The 20,803-nt window shown below is 49.1% G+C and overlaps 1 protein-coding gene across 4 annotated transcripts in view; it reads right to left on the bottom strand.

The window, feature by feature from the left end:
- Positions 1-20,803, bottom strand: part of ERI3 (ERI1 exoribonuclease family member 3) — a 158,115-nt gene that overhangs the window by 102,127 nt on the left and 35,185 nt on the right. For all 4 annotated transcript variants that reach the window (XM_037403499.1, XM_037403501.1, XM_037403498.1 and 1 more), the window contains exon 6: positions 2,591-2,663. In XM_037403499.1, coding sequence (XP_037259396.1) covers positions 2,591-2,663 — 73 coding nt within the window. The remainder of the gene's footprint in view (positions 1-2,590; positions 2,664-20,803) is intronic.

Below are 20,803 nucleotides of genomic sequence, written 5' to 3'. Positions count from 1 at the left end.
CAAAGAGGAGCTGAAGCTGTGTGTGCTTGGGCAGAAGCGATCTGGAACATATTTTGTTGCTGCTGCACTACACACAGGTACACAAACACGTCTGCCCCATGCACACACTTTACTGTACGTAATCCCACACTTCTGCACTGCCTTGTATTTACAGCAGCAGCTCCCTGAATCAGAAGGGTCCTCTTGTTATCACTGTTCACAAGCAGAGACCCAAAGAAGAGACAGCAGATGCAGGCGGGGCCAGCCTGCAGGAGACTGCTGTCAGTCACACATGCCTGTGTCCTGGTTTCAGGACATCAGGTTTTCTCAACATCCAAGTCTCTGCATTATCCATGACCTAGAAATTAGCAGTTTCACAGCCCCCCCCATCCTCCGCAACACCTTCACTTTCATGGATCAGGTCAGATGCAGACTCAACCTAGAAGGTATTTCTAAGCCAGGAACATGCCAGAGGCAGGAGAAAAGGGGCCACCTGAGCTATGCAGGGAAGAACACTGGGGCTAGTTACCTGTCCACCCTTATTCGTCTCACACTGGGAGCTCACTCAAAAGAGACTAAGGCTCCATTGGGTCCAGCTGCTTGCACAGAATTACTTGTCTAGGCTGGAAATCCTCCCTCATGAAAACACAGGGAGTTCCCCCACAAGCACCCTCTGAGAGCAGGGCAGTGAGTGGCATGGAAAGACCCTCACCCTGGGGTGAGAGCAAGCTGGGGCTTGGTCTTAGCAGCTCTTAGCCACAGGACAGGAGGTCCCTGCTCTCCTCTTCAACCTGGGTCACTTCCCAGAGGGGCGCAAGCACCCTGGAGCCAACCTGTGTCACAGGGTGTCAGATACTAAAGAATCAGAAAAACTTCAGATTTTTAAGGGATTAGAGGGGTTGGAGGAAGTTGAACAGTTCTCACACACATCTCCCCACACGATCTTAAGGAGATTGAAGCTTTACTTTCTGTGTAACACATCCGCAGAGGAGGACAGCCCCAGCCCACGTGCCCCAGTCCTACATGCTCAGCATGTGACCCCTTCAGAGAGCTGGGCAGGGGAACATAACTGCAACAGCTTCCCTCCTCCTCCTGCCTTTAGCTCCGTGCTTGGTGCTTCACGGATGCTCACCAGCCCCCAGCTGAGTATCACAGTATTTGCTGAAGTACAGCACATGACCACCGATCTTGAAGAACAGCCACTTGCCTGGACGTCCATGTTACAATGAAACCCAGCTCCTAACACACTAAATCCAGGAGCCTTGAACTATGGGAAAGAGCTGTAAGTCATTCACCCTGAAGCCCAGAGGAGGAGCATGGCTGGATCAACCTACTTCTTAGAGAACATCACAGTACCTATGGATATATATACACATATATATTTTAAGTATTATTCTGTAGCCATCAACCTGCTGGTTATATAGCTGCTATCCATTCACCGGAAGTTTAGTGAACTTCAAATGGCGATCATTAATGGTCACTGAACTGCAGAATGCCCCAATGTGCTTTCAGATTTCATTTACCAAGGACCAGCAATCAGCCAAAAGATTTGCTCTGACAGCAGGGAAATACAAGACCCTTTGACAAGTTCAGCCAGAAATGTGCTGCCAGCATCCCTTGTTAAGTTCATGTTCTACCCTATTTGACGGAACAGATCATGCAAATTGTCCTTCTGCGGCTGCTCAGCCTGTCACTCATGCTTCCATTTAAAAACAAAATAAAAGAACAAAAGAAAAGCCCACAAGTACAACGAGCTGTTTGCAAGCAAATTCCACTTATCAAGACCCCTAATTATTGGGAAAAGGTGCAGAAACCCAAATAAAACATTAAATTGGATGGGGGAAGGGAATCTTACTCATCCAAAGGTTTAACCAGGAGGGCCACCCCAGTTTCTTTTGTGCACAGACACCAGCCTGCCCCCTCACCCTGCTACTGCTTGTAATCACACTTGTTCTTTTCTTCCCACTTTGATTTGTGACTTACAGTTATCACCACATTTTTCTGGGCAGATGGAGCAGCTGTGCCAGGAGACCCTGTGGATGCAAAGCAGGCTGCTCCTTAAACACCCAGAGATGGTGTGGAGCAACGCAAGGCATCAACAGTAAAGTGCAAGGCATTCTGCTTTGCAAAGTGACCTTAGGTGGACGTGCTGCTGAGACACCTCCCCCTTCCCCATACCACAAAGGGAAATACTGATTTTTATACTGGAATACTTCCGCATTCATCAACCAGAATTTGTTCTAAAGAGAACTGTGCTCCTAGGGGTCTTATATGGCTGCATAACAAAACAGAGGCAGCAACGTCGGGGCCAACACAACCTTTGCTGAAGAGGGGCCTCACAGTGTCCCACTATTATGCGGAGACACCGCGCTGTGCCCGCCACAATGGGATTCTCCCCAGCTGCAGAACACATCCCATCAAGTACAGTAAGACTCTATTAGCAGAGATACAATAGGGAGCCAGAGGACTCGCTCAGCCCAGCTTCTGAGAAAATAACTCATTTCAATGCAAAACAGCAGTAGTTATTAGACACCTCCTTAAAGAGGAAAGCAGAAGGGGGGGGGGGGAGTGCAGGCAGAGACAGGGACCATGGCAGTTTGCACAAAAGTACCTTTTTCAGATTAATCCACTGTTTGAAGTAATCAGCAACCGGCAGCCCTAAGTACTGGCATTGTCCTGGTAACCTGTAAGAGAGAAGAGAGAGCAGGTTTGATTCAATCAGCGTCCTGACAACACAAACTCTGTTTTCTTAAGTGCATTTCGTTCTGAGATGGAAGAGACCCTCAAGTCTGCTGTAACATGCTGCACATCAGAAGGACTGTAGCTCCTGGCAAAAAAAAAAAAAAAAAAAAAAAAAAAATCTCACAAGAGCACAGCCTGGCTGAAGACTTACATCCATCCAGCTGCATCCAGGCTGCTGACACCTTTCAGACCAAACATTTTGAACAGAAGCTGTGTGCAAGTGCAGCACGCAGCTCTTCTCCACAGTGGCTAATACACAAACACGACTGGAGCATCCAGGCTGTCCTTAGCTAAGTAAACTCATCACAAATCCCTGCAAAACCATCCTGTTTCAGCCAGCGGCTTACAGGGCAGACTGAAGGACTGACAATTCACCTGTCATGCCCCGGTGCTTTTACATTTGGCCTTTATGGTTAAAACACCAGATGAGACACAAGGGAGGGAAGGAGGCACAAATATATTCATTTTTAAGGTAGCAATGCTGCACGACCAGTGTTTTAGGGCTAAGAAAGCAGACGCTGTTTTCCAAACAGGTGCTTGGAAGAAGTCACAACTGAACATGTAAGATGCTGCACACTGTCTCACTACAGGTTTGAGCACCAGACAGCCAGAACTGCGAGCACACGTATTTAACCTCTCCCTTCCTACAGTGAGCCTCCAGAACAGGGCTTAGAAAATAAAACCAGCACCGCTAAGGGGGGTGGCTTGCCTGAAGGGACAGCAGGACCCCAGGATGCCCCACACTGCGCTGAGCCCACTGTGTTCGCACGGGAGCTACGATGTGCCCCTCAGACAGGGAAAGCTGTCGCAAAGCTGTGCGGCTCCAGCCAAGCCTATGCAGGGAGATGAGTTATGTGAGTTTTCCCCGGCCAGTTTGATCTGATCAAGAGTAATTGATGGATCTTGTTCATTCACGTACTGCTGAGCACGCCTGGGGCACTGGTCACAGGATCTTTAACTGAAGCAAAGGAACATCCCAAATAAATATGTCAACTAAATAAATGACTAAATTAGAGCCATTTGTGCATGTTAAAAGCCACAACCCCAGAAATCGGCTTTTGCAAACAGAGGGGGGTGGGGAAATCTCACAACTTCCTCAGGCACCTGGGGGCTGTAGAGGGAGGTTGTAAGGGAAGAGAGAAGAGCCATGAGTGCCAGCATCAGCTGCTCAAACATCCCAACACAGACCATGTCTAGGGCAAAGTCTTCTCCCACTCTCCATAGTGGAAAGAGTAAATTATCCAGACTGGACTTCAGACTCAAGGCTGAAGTTTAGGAACAAGCTCTGGTCAGATGTGGATATAAGCTAGATACACCACCTCCAGCTAGGGTACACCATCAGCGACCCATGAAGTACCTGAGTGCTCAGCCCAGCTCCAAACCCTTTGGTGAACAGGGCAGCATCTCCTCAGACCTACAAGCAACCTCCCAAGTAAGGAGATGAAGAAGAGACACAGATAATGCATTTGGCAGATAACATGAGAATCAGGGTAGTATAGTACCAGAGTAGCTTGGTCTTGGTGCCACCTCCATTTCTATGGGAAGAAAAGGAAGGAAGCTGGCAAATATATCCAGGGGAATCTCCTGTGGCCAACAGACCCAGCACACCACTGGGACACACCACTGTATGGGCTTTGTGAGCCCTTCTTAGGCTAAGAAAGAAATAGACTCCCTGTGCCAAAACCAAATGCCTGATCCTGAAAAGGTCCATGTGTCATCATTTAGGAGCAATAATTTAAGTCATACAAACACATTTGAATAAGGAGGTCCAGAGGAATCTCTCTGAAAGCAGGAAGCCTGTTAAAAGAATGAGCTTGCAAGCAGCAGCAGGGCTATGGCGATTTGCAGGGTAAGCAACGTGACTTGACAGCACGGTCTCATCTCTGAGCACGGCTCATCTGATGCTAGCACCATCGCACTGAAATAAACCACCTGGAGTCACTCCTCGCAATTGCCTAGCCGTCACATAAATAGCAGCCTGGTCTATGCATTTTACAGCCATTACACATATGTCCATGACATCCTGTAGTTGAACAGACCCCACCAGCCCCAACCAGCATTGCTAAGAAAGCTCTTTCTCCAGGAAAGCTGCTTTCTACTGGTGCCCAAATCAAAAAAGATCACAGGAAAAGGAACCATTTAAAACAAATGACCAGTCTAAATACAGACATGCAATCAGCTCAACCTCTCTTAAGACTGCTCACATTTAGCTAGAGAGGATGATGACAGCAGTTGGCAAAACATATGTTACTAAAAGCTGAGTTTCTTCTCCCAGCCCAAGAGGTTTTCATTAACACAGGTCTCAGCCTAGCTCCAGTTAGAGAATAATTAACAATTCACCTAACATTTGGATAGGGCCCAGAAGAAGCGAGTACAGCATTGTTCTTGTTAGCCACAGGAACTGACAGCTAACCACCCAGTGCAATGAATGACATCTAAAGCATTTCCATCCCTGTGGGACCAAAAGGCCCAGCAAACTGGACAGTCTGGTTCTATTTCCAACCTGAGACTGATGGCAGTATGCCCTGGGCGCTGGACAGTGGGTCTTTAATTGGAGAAAATAAATGCTCCAAATAAATATGTCAACTAAATAAATGACACATTTTGGTAAGCAAGTAACAACCCCAGAAACTGCCTGTGAAGCTGTGTGACCTAAGGACATTTCCCCCTCCCCCTCTGCACTTGTGCTCCCCTCATTTCACATTAGCACCAGAGAGACTTTACCAAGTTTTTCAAGCACTAGAAGACCTATGCTCATGCTATAACCTGGGCAGGCTGTCTGCAGCATGGACCAAAGCATCAGTCTCCTCTCCCAGCTAGAAGATGCAGGCCTGACGGCTCCAGGCAAGGAGGGATACCACCACTCAATGCACTTGCCTTTAGTGAAGGATTGCTGTATGGGTCTGGTCTAGTCTGGGTATGCAGTGCTCCCAGGAAACCAGGGGCTCTCACCGCACAGACATCGGGTCTCCAGGTAGCTACGAGGAGGAAAACACCCCTACAGTGTCTTTTCCCCAGCTCCAAGCTCATCATCTGCAGTGGTCTCCTGATGACTCAGCCTGGTGACCAGGTAGGAGTTTCTCCAGCATCTTCTCCAGGTTGGAGTGAACAAGGCACATCTGTGGCTCTCCTGGGGAACAGAAGTGCCAGGGCCTGTAGGTAAGTATATCCATTTATCAGGGCCAGCACGCAGTTGAGCAGCTCATTTGGTAAACATGCTCTTATGCTCAGTACGGCTTCTTGCAAGAGTCAGCCTTGCTTCCCGGGGGCAGCTTTGCTTGAGCAAAGAGCTTGGGATTTGGCCCTCCCTCAGGTAAGGGAGAAGAGAAATGATGGCATATTTCACTGCATTTAACATCCCAGGATCCTTCCAGCTTTTGAACAAGGTCTCACGGCCTTCCCAAGCACTGAAGCTCTCGCTCCTTGGGAAGGAAGCTGGCTCTCAAAACCACCCGGCCAGCCAAACGCCATGGCTTCAGGTATGACCGCACTTGATAGAGAGAAACTTGAAAATGGCTGTGGGATATTCCAGCCTCCAGTGCATCTCTGCTAAAGTCTGTCCTCCCAGCAGCAGAGATGGGAGTGCACAACCTCTGCTCACTCCCAAAATGCAGGTCCCCTTTGGGCAGAGGAGCAAGTGACATCAGGCAGCACGCTCCCCTTCACCAGCCGAGCAAGTCCAAGTCCTCCTTGGGACTGTGGTCAGCAGTGGCAGCTCTGCACTACTTTCGCAGAGCTTTCATCACCCCTGGCTCTGGTTCCCATCCAGCCCTGCTCCTTCACACTGCAGGGTAAATGGGGCCTGGAGATGAAGGGGATGCAAATAGGAGACGAGGTGACATGGCTGCATTTCTCCCGCTGAAGCCAGCTCTCTTCAAGGCGGCAAGAAGCGCACAGCTCGGCGGTGATAAACGGCCTTGCTTTAGTTATCACTTTCCTTAAGTTAAGGAGAGCAGCCTAGTGATGGATGGGCTGGAATTCGGTTATCAGGGAAGGCTGTCAGCCAGAGTTGCCTATCTCCACACACATTTAGCAGGGCGTCATTATGCGATGGCATGGAGTTAAAATATGACCAAGGGTATTGAAAGAAAAAGAACAGGATTAAAAAAAAAAAAAAAAAAGGCAAATTGAGCAACAATAAAGGAACATGAGGCAAGAACGTTATCGTACTAGTGACACCTTTTATCTCAGTCTGGTTAGCTAGAGCAGGGCACAAATTGGTCCTTCCTCCACTATTGTATCCTCTTGTACAAACAGAGGCAGATAAAATGTGTCACCAGTGCGATAGCATATCAATTTAACCCTAATTATCTAGGGGGTCAAACTAAGAAATAGGGGTTTCTCATTTCAACAGGTTCCTCCATCCCTGCTCAGAGCCACCACATTAATACGGAAGGGGGAGGGGCAGTCGTAATTGATTTCCGTCACTCAGGTGGTCCTGTCGTATAAAAAATTAATGCTTGATTCTCCCAACTAATCAGAGCTGGTTAACGTCCATCTGCTTCTGGGTTCACAATGTCAGGAGACAAAGAAATTGGGCCACTTTCTACACACTGGGTGTGTTGATATTGAGCCAGTTAAAAGAACAAGCCCCTCTATGGGAAAGATAAAGGGACATTAAATCTTGGTGTTTATAGACCTGATCTCAGCTTTTCAAAAAATCCATGCCCTAGAGACCCTGCGTGGTAAGAGATGCAGAACATTTTAATTGTGTCCTGGCCAACCCCACTGCACTGGGCTGCAAAGAAGAGGGCTGGCAGGCTCCTGCCCTGGAAATCCTTCGCTGAACAAGGGCTGCAAAGCCTCAAGGAAGCTGCTTGGATGCTGCAACACACAGCCGTAACAGGGCGATAGCCAAGGAGAGGAGCTGTCAAACCATCTCAGCCTCACACCCTAGTTCAAACCAAGGCTGGTCAAGGCATCACTCTGGACCATATGGTGCAGAGGTGCCGCTCTGTTCTGATGTAGTGGGATGTCTGCCAGGCCAAGAGGGAAGCTTGGGTGCCCTCTCCTAACAGAGAAGACTGGCGAGGGAATAATGACCTGTACTAAGGCACCTGAGATGTTTTAGCAGAGAAACAGCACCGTGACAGGCAAAGCCACATCTGTCTGCACCAAACCTCACATAAGCTGGAGCCAAGCTAGGAATTTAAAGCAGTCTGGGTAAACCCACACCCTCCCAAAGAGGCAGCCTTAGGTTGATCCAAACTTTGTTAAAACAGTGGCGCCCCAGCCAGCAGGGTTCAAAGGCCTGGGGACGCAAAGGGGTGAGACCATGCTCCAAAGCGGTGAGGCTGCATGCAGAGGGGCAGAAAGCCTGGCCGGGCTTTGCCAAAACCACGGTGCCAGGCCAGGAGGTCTCTGACAATGGGATGCCACAGCACCTGCACACACGGTACAGTCCAAGCCATGCCGCACCCTGTGGAAATTGAAGCGTGCTGACACACCCCTCCAAAGAAAACTCCAAACCCTAACTCCCCCATCCCAATAATTCAAGTTAGACTGGAGCAGCTTTCCTGCATAATCCAAAGTTTTGGCAGGGAGGAGTCACTATGCCGCTCAGTGCAACGAGGCAAGAACTGGGCCAGTATCCTCTCATGCTTCTGTCCAAAGTGAAGGATGTAGGGATGAATCTCCTGTCAGACCTCTGGCACCCCGCTCACACACTTCTCAGCCCCACAGACTTGCCAAGGGGCCACAGGAGCTTGCCTGCCCTTGCCTTCTGCCAGGTGAGCCCTTGCTGGGTGACTGCACCCTGCTCTCACCAAGCACACCCACAGCAATGCCCTTCTCTGCCCCCATCAGTGCAGAACAAACCACCCCAGCACAGCCGTACTTAAAATTCACAAGCAGTAGCTCCGGAAAGACAATACACTTGGAGAGGGTCTGAAAAGCCCTGGGCTTTCACAGAAACCCTGAGACAGGTCCCATCTCCCTCCCTCTTTGCTTTCCTTCCACCCTCTCAGTTCTCTCAACCACCCCCAAACTTGTCACAGTGCAACAAGCCTACAAGCCGCACATCAGCTTTAAATATCAGCATGCGTGAAGCAGGGACATGAGAGCAGGGAAGTGGGAACAGACAGAGCAAGCCTCCATCGCCTGTCAGGAAACACTAATGAATTTCAACACCAGCAGCCATTGCCTCAGACGGGCTGGTGAGAGGAGGAGACGGAGTTACAGTGAGGAGCCTTTGCAGGAGCAGCCTGCCTTTTTCAAAGCCCCCTCTGTTAATAAATGTCATTGCTGAGTGGGCTGCAGCAGTCCTTGAGCTGGGATGTGGTGGGTCGAGGGAGAGACAGGCAACTGACAGCACTCAGGATGACTGGGCAGTGCAGCCTTTTCTTCTGCTGCATCCCCAGGTGGGAAGCCAGGAAAAGGAAGCCGTTGGGACATCGACACTGGCACAAAGCGGTCCTCCATTAAGGTCCCAGTACCCAAATTACAAACTCCACAAGAAGCCACAAGTGCAACCCCAACACCCTGAGTCCTGTTCATTGAGATGGACGGAGGGTCTACAGGGAACAGTCCTTGGGATGGGCAGAGGGATGCAGAAACATCCAGACACGCTGCCTGCACTCCCAGCAGCAGCAAAGGGTTACAGAGCAAGCTGTCCCTTTGCTAACACAAATGCATTCCCCAGGCAGCGCAGGAAGAAGCACCCAGCACAGGGCACCGCATGGCAACCGCACCGATGCACAACATGAAGGTCAATGCAAGTCTTCTTTACAAATGTCAACCTGTCATCTCTGGATATTAATGAGGGCTGACCAGCAGCTAAAATGCATCCATGCTCCATTAGTAATAAGAGAGACACAATGCAGGAGAAGCGTACACACCACGGCATGTGGAGGCACCAGTGGGTCCGCAGGGCCTGGGGAGGTGTTGTGATGCACAAGATTAACAAGGGCCACTCCATTTGCCCAGGAAGGAAAGCAGTTGCCACACAAACCTCTTCACTGGAGTGTGTGTTATCTTTTTCCATCAATCTTTAATTGGATTAGTGTAATGAGGCCAAAAAACCCAAGGCTAAGCAGCGAGGCTAATACCTGGCACTTTCAGACCTTCCTTTCTCTTTCTGTGATGCCCATTCCGGATAGCACTGCTTTCTCTCTCCACCTGGCATATTCCTGCCTAGGAAGCTTAAAAGGTAAGCTGAAAGCCTTAACACCTGGGGCTCATAGCAGCACTAGCTGAAATGCCTGAATACTCATCACCCATCATATGCTAACAGCCTGATCCCTCTTCTCTAAATCTTTGCTGGGTACTAAGAAATTTGGAAGAACCTCAACCCCCACGATTTCCGAGCAGCTAGCCTGTGAATGGAAAAGGCTGTTAACCCCAGACTGCAATGAGAACAATGTACACACTGGGAAAATAATTCTGCCACAAAAAGCACACAGGGCAAGTGGCTCATTGTGACTTGCTCGTCCTGCAAAGCTCTGTGTGCCTTCTACTGCCATCAACTTTAATGAAACATGAAGGCATTTAACACCATGTGAGATCTGGCCCTTTTATGGGTATCTGTCTGTGCGTCAGCTAGATGCTGGCAGAGATGCTATCTCAACATTAAAAGCAAGGCTGTAACACAGCAGGTATTCAGCCTCCGACAGAAGATGTTCATCAACAATTGCACACACATGATGCTACAATAAATCTATGTGCTTCTGCTTAACAGCTTCTCTTAAAAAGATTCATAGCTCTATTTACTGGGCCTGATTCTGCTGCTACGCATGTGGGAGTAAATCTGGAGTAGCTCTACCTGAAGTTAGTAAGTAGCCAGTGAAAGCAGGATCAGAATTGAGCCTTTTGATTTTTAAATAACTACTTAATTACCATGCAGGAAACCAGAGCTTGCTGGCTCCACAGTTCAGCTGAGGTTAGGAGTGCAGCAGGCACAAGCTTTGCACTTTTCCATAGCAAGTCCTCCAGATCGGTGAAGGCATAGAGTAAATGCTCTCACCAGCCCTTCTAGAAAGGGAGGATGACTGGGTAGACTTCCCTTTGACATCAGAAATGCATGCCGCTGCTCCCAAGGAAAGAGAAACTGGGATGTCTCCAAGGCTGAGGTTGCCCCCCCCCCAGCCTTGGGAATCTGAGACTATGAAAAATCCTTAAAACGAGATCTATACACATGAGCTTGCTGTAACAGTCTGTTTGCTTACTAAATACAACATTATATAGCATCTTATGAACAGGAGTGTACAAAATTGCATACTGTGTACGTCTACCACACAGGCATGTTCTCGGTGAAAGTCACCTGTCATGACCACAGGCTGCAAGCAGGTGAACTTCCAATTTGTCAGTAATAAAGCACTGGAACAGACTGGTGGTGCAATCTCCTCCCTCGGAGACACTCAAACTCATCCGGAGAAGACCCTGAGCAACCTGATCTAAGTTTCAAATTAGTTCTGCTTTGAACAGGGGGATGGATTAGAGATCTCTATTTAAATTATTCTGTGATTCACGCCGCAGCGGAGCCTGATTACATCGTGTGTCCTTCCTCCATCTATATGGTCTCTTATGAAGTCTTTCATACAGACATTGATTTAGTAATCGCCTGGTCCTCTGCATACTAGCTGTTTTAAGAGGGAGCCTTCAGACTCCTGCTGCAGAATACTGCAATTATTATGCACTGAATAAAGGAATGTATCTGATGCAGCGGATGCACCCACAACGCATCGTGTCTAAGCCCCCTCAAAACCAAAACACATGCATAAAAACTAAGCTAAAATTAAACGTGCTGCTCCTCCCACTGCACAATTCCCATTGCAGAAGTATTTCTCCCCAGGAAACCAGAGCATGTAAGACCTAGAGCAAAGTGCTGCTCTAGAACTGAGAAGACATGTCCCGTCCCAGTCCTTCCTTAGACCTGCCGTGCGACAGGCAGGAGGAAACCTTGCCTCTTCCATGCCCTGCCTGTCCAGACCATTTAGCATATAAACTCTTCAGGACAAGGGCTTCTCTGCTATGAGTCATAAACCGTTTAGTGCCTAATGGTAAAGCCTATAGACGCTTAACATAATACAATCATGTCACTTAAAGGCCATTAGTCTCCAGTCTAAACAGCACTTTTCCAGTCAAAAAAGGGACCTGGCAACTCAGGAAGGCAGGATAAGGGACGTGGGTGGCCAGTTGGGTCACCGGACTTGCAGACACCTGATGTGAAGCCCCAAGCAGGACAGAGCCCAGGCAAACACTGTGGGGGAAAGCTATGGCAGCCCTAGCAGTCAAAGAAGCTTTATCTTTTGGGCTTTCTTGAACCACTTGAATCAGCTGAAAGCCCCTGCCTGCCAGGTGAAAAACCTCTCCACTGCCAGCCACGGTTGTACTGCCTACAAAGGGGGCAGGAGCCCATCACCCACATCTCTCTTCCCACTCGCTGAAGTAGATCATCTATATTTACAGGAAAATATGCCATCTTGTCTTGTGATGCTTTTGAACCCCTCTTCTTTCCTGGCACCGTGTCTGCCCTCCTCTGGCACCACATCACCCAGGTCTACTCTCTCAATTGACTTCTGTGATTGCCTCTTCTTCCTCTCCCCACTAAAGGGAAGAGAGAAATCCTACCAGGAGCCAATGGGATGCGATAAACCTCCTCTCTGTCCCCTCTGGTGATATACAACCCAAAATTACATGCACAACAGCTCCACGGGCTCTTGGCACAGCCTCCCCTGGCACATCATGTTACAGGGTCTGAGCACAGGTTTCTGGGCAGCTGCAAATTACATCTGCATCAGGGGGAAACAAGTTTGTCTTTTCCTTGTGGGAAAGAGACCACTCCCCACCTCCAAGCACAAGCTGCCATTAGTATTTGCTTCGCTGGAGAGAAGGAGCAGCGAATCCTCCAGAGCAAAGGACAAGTGCAGCAATTAGGATGCAGGGGCTGTGGGAGCTGTTTAACAGCACGACCCAGAGGTCAGTGCCGCCGACTCCCAGCCCTGCATAAATATTGTATGAGTCGGGGAGAGGGGCTGTTACAGCCACCCTCAGCTCCAGCCCTCCCCCCTCCACCACCACTCTGCATCTAGCTAGATACACCAGCAACATTGCTTACAGATGTGACAGTCAGGAAAATCACTGGAGTAACTAGGGGAATGGGGAAGAAGGCTGCTCGGTGGAGCAGGCGCCTGGGAGAGGGCTTCCACCCGCACCTTCTGCCTCCCCTTACAGGGTGCTCCTCTGCACAGGTAACTGCCAGATGGCATGGCCCCTTCTCAAACTGGAGGATGAAATACCACCAAGAACAAGGAGGGGAGGCTGTGAGCTCCGCTCTCAAAGGTTGCCCAGGGGTTTGATTATCAATACTGTTGAAGGACACTTCAGCCAGCAGTTGCTTTCCAGTTTCCTATCGGTAGCTCTGCTAGACCCTCCCCCCTTTGGAGGGAGCTTTATAGCAGTATGAGAGGCTTTATAGGGAGCTTCCCCCTCAGACTCTGTGTGTGTAGCTCTACAGAAAGGTCCCTACTCCAACACAGCTACAGGGGCCTCATCCCTGCAGACTCCTCGAGCTGCTGTTTGGTACCAACCACCTTCTTCACCCATGACCTGTCCACTGTTTATTCTCTGAAGGATTGTCTTCACCTGCAGCTCCAGCCACACTGACTGGCATCGTTCCTACTGCATTCTGGAAGGCCCTCTCATTCCTCAGCCCATTTGTTTTTGCTGGAGATGCCAGTCAACTGCATGTTTGCCATGATGCTCTGCACAAATACAAACCCACTTTCAGGTTCACTGAGACTGGATGCTCCTGAGGACAAGGATGCAGGCCATTCTCCAACTGCACCAGCAGCCCATGAATTCCTAGGGGCACACTGTTAATAAGCATTACTGCCCAGGGCAGCACACAAGGGCTACAAGATAGGAAATACAGCTTGGATGTGCTTCTGCCCACGACATCCCTCCAGAAATCCTCCTGCTGCTCTGTGGCTGGTTGCTGAATCCAGGGAAGGCAGAAGCCTGGTCTTTCCATTCGCAGCTTTCCTGAACTCACTGTGCAATTAATGGGCTTAATTATTGATGGCAAAGGCAGGGAAGGGAGGAAAGAAAGAAAAAGCCAACAAGGAGGGAATGATGTGGGGGTGGCGGGCACCAAAGGTCTCCGAAGATCTTCCCCTCAGCCTAGAGCAGAGAAAGAGCCCCTAGCTGCTCTGCCGCTCCCACGGCCCTGCTCTAACGCTCCCTGACATGCCTCTGAAGACAGCGAGCTGTTTGCAGTCACCACTGTGATTTGTTAGTAATTATTTTCACGGTGTCACATTGCTGTCACTCTCTTAACAAAGAGACAGGCAGCCTGAGGCTGCCTGCGAGAAAGAACCAGCAGAGAAAAGGAATTGTCAGACACCCAGGGATCCTCTTTGCTTCCCGGGTTTCACAACCAGAGTCCTTACCAGCTTCTGAAGAAACTTCTGAGGAGAAGTGGCAAGTCAGAATCATCTCCCATCCTGGTCACAGCAAGAGGAATTAATTACTTAGTTCCCTCCTAATTTCACCTTACCTGTAAACCCAGTGCAAGACCCAGGTGCTTAAAGCCCCTTAAGCCAGTGATTTGCTTCAGGCCTGCAGCAAAGCAAAAAAACTTTGGCAAATGATGACTTTTAGCACTCTCCTTTGCAAGTTCCAATTTCTTTTCACATGGTCTTGCCATTAGACTGCACTTCCCAGGCACTGCAACCCTGATGAAAAACCCCTGCCTAAGCCCATCACCCTCACGCACATTAACCCTCCAGACCGACCACGTGTGCTCTCCCTACACCAGCCTCATTAATTCCGACACACTGCTGTGCTCCGCGTGGCAGTAACATTTCACTTGGCATTTTGCAGTGCCAGGGGACCTTGGCAGCTTCCACGCACCTGAAATACACAGTCTAATGGCTTGCCGTATCTTGTTCTCTCATACGCAGTGTGGTGAGTTCACGAGAACCTCCCCTTCAACCACCTCCCACCCATCTATCTCACACCTGCTGTGCAACCACAGCCATCCATCCTTCGGCTGACTTGTCAGTCCAAGGTAATCACTCCTTTCCCAGTAAGTCTGGAGCTTGCTTGGGCCCCCAAGGAATGGAAGCTATTTTGGCACCTGAAGTGTCACACAATATAAGGATATAGAGTTGAAAGACTAGGGCTGGCTGGCCAGGTGTCTCAAAGCGCCCCTGATCTCTATGCAAAAAGCAAGTGGACTTCCTCCAGAGCATTTCCAAGTTTGAATTATTCCTGGCAGAAGCGTTCTTCCCCTGCCTGCTTACTGATGGCACACAAGGGTCAGTCCCTGCAGTCGTGAGGAGACCTGGGTATTAATTCACCCTCTTAACACAGGGAGAGTTTGGAAATATTAAGCCTCACAGTCTAAGCAAAACCCTCCTGCAATTAACTGCATGGAAGAGCACTGACTCAGAGGGCAGCTCCTTTTCAGGGGTCCTTTTAATAACCAAGAAATGGCACATACATGCTGTGAAGAATTAGGATCACCATTGGGAAGCTAAATGGTCCATAAAATATAACAGTTCTCTTCAGAGCTGGGAGCACAGCGAGCTGGAGGAGAGGTCTTGGCAACCTCTCACCAGTCTCCTCCCTCCACCCAGTTTGCAGGGGACACACGTGACTCCAGGCAGGGACAAGGAGCTGAAGGCAGCCAGTGCCCAGGAACCTCCGGCATGCTGGCCGACAGTCAGCACTGAGAGCTGGCTCAACACCCAGATGGAAAAACTGAAGCAAGGAAACTAGAGATGACAAAGAGGCACCTACGGAGGGAAAACAAAGGGTGTCCCAGAGCGTAGGTGCTGGGCAGAGGAAAGCCCTGCTCAAAGAGAGGCAGACAAAGCTGGTGAGACCAAGGCAGGGTGAAGTCCTGGGCAGTATGAGCTTCCTGCACACAGCTCTGCCAGCACATGGTACTGCTTCCTCAGTCTCCTTCCCCCAAATCCCTCTATCCCGCTCTTTCTTCTAGTACCACTTGCACATGCCCTGCATCATTGCTAACACCTGGTCCAGAGCGACCTCTCAGCACAAGACACCATCTTCAGGGTGCCAGGCTGAGAGCAGCACCCTGGCCAAACACACAGAAAAAGGCGAATGGACTCAGCTTGAAAAGTCAGCCTGTAGCTTTGGCATCCAGAGTCCTGCACACACCCAGACATCCACTCCTGAGAATACGGAGTCGCTGGACACGACACATGAGAATATGCTGGAGGGAAAATACCAGGGATGACCTCAAGATGGCCCAGTAGGTCTTTGCCAGTCAGGAGCTTCAGGAGGAAATGGCCTGAACCCATCTAGGAAAAATGGCTCCCAACAGGAAACAAACATGCAAACAAAATAAAATGCTTTCAAGAAAGCTACCAACTCACACAACACAGCAAGTGAAAGGGGAAGGATGCTGCTCCCAGGCTGGCAGTATTTTTCAAGCAGAGCTCTCTAAGCAGAGAAACCATAAGAGCATCACTCCCAGCCAAGCCACTGGGAGGGCAGCACTGGTGCCGACATACAAGCTTCAGCTGGGAAGTAAGAAGAGCTGGGATCCAAAAGGGAGCCAGTTGACATTTTAGCCGTGGTGTGAAACACTATAGCTGTCTAACACTAGCAAAATTAAGCTTTTCAAAGTAATTCAGAAAATTCACACTTTGTGAAGCTAATTCTGTTTTTCACACGTGCCACAGACAACAACATTCAGATGGCAAACAGCCCTCCAGTCCCCAAGCCAACCAGCTTTTCAGTTCCCCAGGGCACAGGATAACCACAGTGTTGAGTTGCTATTAGAAGGCTCGCTCAGACAGAGGCCGGGGACTGCTTTTTACCAAATATCCATTACAGATCTATTGATTTTGAGACCATTTCACCCAAGTTCACTACAACACTAGACACAGAATTCACCTTAGTGATTCCTGCTGCAGAGGGAATTACGGTTCCTTACTGTATGAGCAGTACACCAAGACCAATAGCTTTCATTCAGTTCAGTGTGACTGTTTCCAAACACAGCTTGAGTTAAGTTAACCACAGACGGAAAACCCACCTTCTCTACTCATTACCCCATCCCAACACTTCAGTGCTGGAAATAAAGTACTTGATGCAATGTCTGTCTCATTCCCCGCCTCCCCGTAAATTTGTTCCAAGTTTCTCCACTATCTTTCATGCTGTGTCCAACTTCTTTGGTCCTACTTCCCAGGCAGCATAGTCCGCGCTCCCCAGAGCGCATTGGGCATCACAGCTCAATAAATCTGGGGCCACTACAGCCCTGGCTATAACAAACATCTTTGCTATGACACACTAGATAAAGTAGCAGACCTGAAGGTGATAGTCCATTGTATGATGATGCCTATGCAAAGATTTCATGTCCAAAGCTTAATTCAAAGGCATTCCGGAATCACACATCTCAAACAACAATGTGCAGAAGCTCATGCAACCAATGGATTTCAAAGGCAAGAACAGGAGATAGCCAGGGGAGCCAGTGCAGAAAGATAACAAGTGTGCTATATTCATTTTAAATACGAGTGTACAGAGGGGGAATCTTAAAATCCAAAATTTATTTTGCATAAGTGATATCATTACCTTTAAAAACAAAAAGCCGGACTGCAGGGTCGCAGAAGTGAATGGGGTCAGTGCTACTCCCTGTAAGTGCTAGAGGAGAGCATGCTCACAAGGCTCCCTTGCTTAGCTCCAGCAAAGCACTTTAGGATGTAATTACATGAACGACTCCATCAGCAAAGCTGACTTGAAAGGTTCCTGACCCTGGATACTCAGTCCCATCCCCACACTGTAGTTCACACTACCCTCTTTTTTCAGCCAATGTAACTGTGCGAAGAGAGACACCATAGGTTTGGTCAGCAAAATGACCCCTACTAAAACCAACAAGGTAATCCAAAGATCTTAGTTGGAAAGGAATTGTTTTATTATTTTTAAACACAGATTACTATGTTATCTTCCACTTACCAGCTCTTTCTTGTTACTCTCAAAGCCACCCTCTGAACATACCTCCTGCCCTGCAGCCTAACCGGCCCCACGCTACGCCTTCTCCTGCCTTTCCCCACAGCTGCCCAAGTGGTCCCACTCACTCCATTCAGTGGCTGTCAGCAATTCCTTCCCAGGCAGAGGTTACCAACCCTCTCCCTGTCCTGTGATAAAGAACAGCATGCACAAGGGACATTAACACCATCAGTCCTTCGTTCATGACCTAAGGCTGATCTCAAACCAAGCCTCCAGGACAGAAGGCTAGAAAGACCAACCCGCTGCCACACTCGGCACTGGTCTGAGAAGGCAAGCATCCTCCCAGCCTGCGTAGCTTGCACAGAAAGAATTAAAAGAGTAAGATAAGATTAAGCAATGGTATAATTTACTGCTCAGAATTTACTAATATGCAACCTAGGAAAAGCACCAAGGGCTATAAACATTTCAAGACACTTCACTGTGTTTTATCACTATATTAGAGAGTACTTGCCTTTTAACACTTATTTAAGAAAATGAAAAACTTCTGAGCAGTAGTTTCCTGTAAAGAGATAAATTAGCATGTTCTGATCAGCCACAGTAAGTGCAGCACAAGCATCTTCACGTCAGAAGTATACAGACCAAAGCCTACATGCATTTTTACCTATGTTCAATGCATCTGCGGAATGATCCAAAACTGGAAGGAGAAGGATTAACTGATGCTCTTGACATTAAGGTGCAGATCTGAGATTCAGCACATGTGGCTTCAGCTCCTGCCTCTGCCTGCACAACCACAGGCATACCACTTAACCACACCGTATCTCAGCTCTGTAGCTATGAACACACCGTAAAAATGCTTCTTCAGTTGCCAAGATAAATTCGCATTGTGCTTAAGAGCAAGCAGACCAGTTCCATACATGGAGGGAGGTAATTTGACATTTCAGAGGAGATAAACCACACTAAAGAGCTTACATTACAAGGGCTCAACCCTGGCAGACACTCGAGTACCCTCTTTTCCACAAAAACTGTCTCCTGCAGTCAGCGACTCCCTCAGCCCTTCAGAGGCATGTTACCCTCACCACCCAATGCCACATCGATGCAATTTGCTTAATGACTAGTGGCAGTTCCATCCAAGGTGCAGGATGAGGTCCAAGCACTAAAGCAGACTATGCCAGGTATTCGAATCCATCCCTGGAGCTGTTAAACTTGGAGGATAACTCCTTGCAACAGGCTAAAGGAATCCTCCCACTGAACACACGGAGGCCTGAGGACCATGTGCCTAACGAGGCTGTATCCCCACTCATATTTTAGCTTGGCAGGTCTGGTGCTCCTTTCATCTTTTGCTTCAGGTAGCTCTCTTTAATTAATAACATTTCTGTGTCGACACAGGGAACTTTCCACCCAGAATGAATGGCCCTCTCTCATTAGAACCACAACTTGTCATGATGTATTCAAGAGCAGAAGTGTGATTCATTCCCTTGTCTGGGAATGAGGGGTGTTGCTGGGAGGTGGGGGGGGGAGAACAGTCTCTGTAATGAGTGACTGATATTTGCTGGAGTTGATATGCGACTCTGTCGGCTTGAACTGCCTTGTCAGGACAAGCCTTCAGAAAGGTGATGTTCCTACTCAAGAGGTTTTCCTCATTAAAGAAATTGCATCTTAACAAGAGGGAAGGGGAGGGGTGGCAGGAGAGCTGCTGTCTCCCCGACTCCAGCCTGGTTCACACACAGAGTGCTGAAAGCCAGTTGATCCACGTGCAGCCAGTACAGGATCAGCATTCCATTTCTGAGCCATCTTGCGCAACTGGCTCTCTCCAGCAGCGACCAAATCCCTGCAACAGGGACTCTCCTTCTGATGGTGCACCACACCCATGACAAAGCCTCGGGTAGCACGGCTGAGGACCACCATTCACGCTGAACCTCCACGAGCCCTTCCCAGATACCTGGTATCCTCTTCTGGGCACCCAGCTCCTTCAGACTAGCACTCCCTGTTGTCAGAGGGAAGCCAGACAAACAGCTCTGTGATCTTCCAAGAAAGCTCAACATTCAAAAGAAATGAAGTCCGTAGCCACACAGTACCTCGTTCCCTGAAGAGCCCTGAGCCAAGTGGAGGCTTCACAGGTCCTTTAGCAGCTGAGTTTCCATCTTCCATCCTGCAGACTCAGATACTGCTAGACACCATCAGCAGGAGAGCACTACCCTGACAATCACTATTCCTCTGGTGCTCTTCTTCGAGCTAGGAGTGCTACATATATTGCAACTCTTGGCTTAGACAGGGCTAGTTCCCTACCTTGTCCCCACATCCACCATTGACAGGCTTGTAGATTCCTCCTCTTTGTTTCAGCCACTCCCCCGCATCCAGCTTGCTCACCCCCTGGCACCCACCAGTTGCACTTACTGGAAGCACTCAGAGTAGACAGGTTTGTCCAGAAGACACCACGCCTCTGCTCTTCAACAGCACAGACAGACAAAAGCCAAACTAAATGCCCAGGCCACTGCTGGAGAAGCCAGGAACAAGGCTGCATGATTTCCCACTAACAGCCAAGCTAAGGACAACGGAGGACAGGAACTCTGAACCACACAAGACACTAGGTAAGAGGACTGCTGCTTGCTTTGCAGGCAGCTGTGCAAACAGCTGTCACTACTAAGGAAGCTGAGAAAAGAAGCAGCAGAGCTAGCAACGGACCTGCCCCAAGTTGTGGCTCCATAAGCCAGGAAGTGCTACATTTACCCCATTGTCCTGAATGCCTCTGGAACCCAGTGAGGTTTCTACCACACAGTGCTTCCACCAACACACTCCTCCAAATGGGGACAAGCAGCACCACCTCCCCTCCCATTGCCCCAGTGCCTTCTGTGCCCAGTGTGTAGTCTCAACTTGGTAGCAAAGGGCTCCAGCTACACTGCAAGTCTTGTAGGGAAGCATAGGGTGATTCCCTGGAATACCTCCCAGATGTTCCACATCTCTGAGTCTCTGTCTCCCTGTCTGATCGGCCTTGTTTCAGCTCTCTGCCTTTCCTCTTTAAAAAGAGATGCTCAGTTCTGCTTTGCTAAACCTTATTTGGCAATGTGTCTAAACACACGCAAACTTAATTAGTTCAGGAGGGAGACTCAGCATTTGTGGTGACGGATACAAGTAATGGGAAATGAGACAAGTCAGAGCTGGCAGGGAG

Source organism: Falco rusticolus, chromosome 11 (assembly GCF_015220075.1).
Source record: "Falco rusticolus isolate bFalRus1 chromosome 11, bFalRus1.pri, whole genome shotgun sequence".
Taxonomy (NCBI): Eukaryota; Metazoa; Chordata; class Aves; order Falconiformes; family Falconidae; genus Falco; species Falco rusticolus.
Note: the sequence above shows the minus strand (reverse complement) of the source record. Positions and strands in the feature narration are given on the sequence as shown.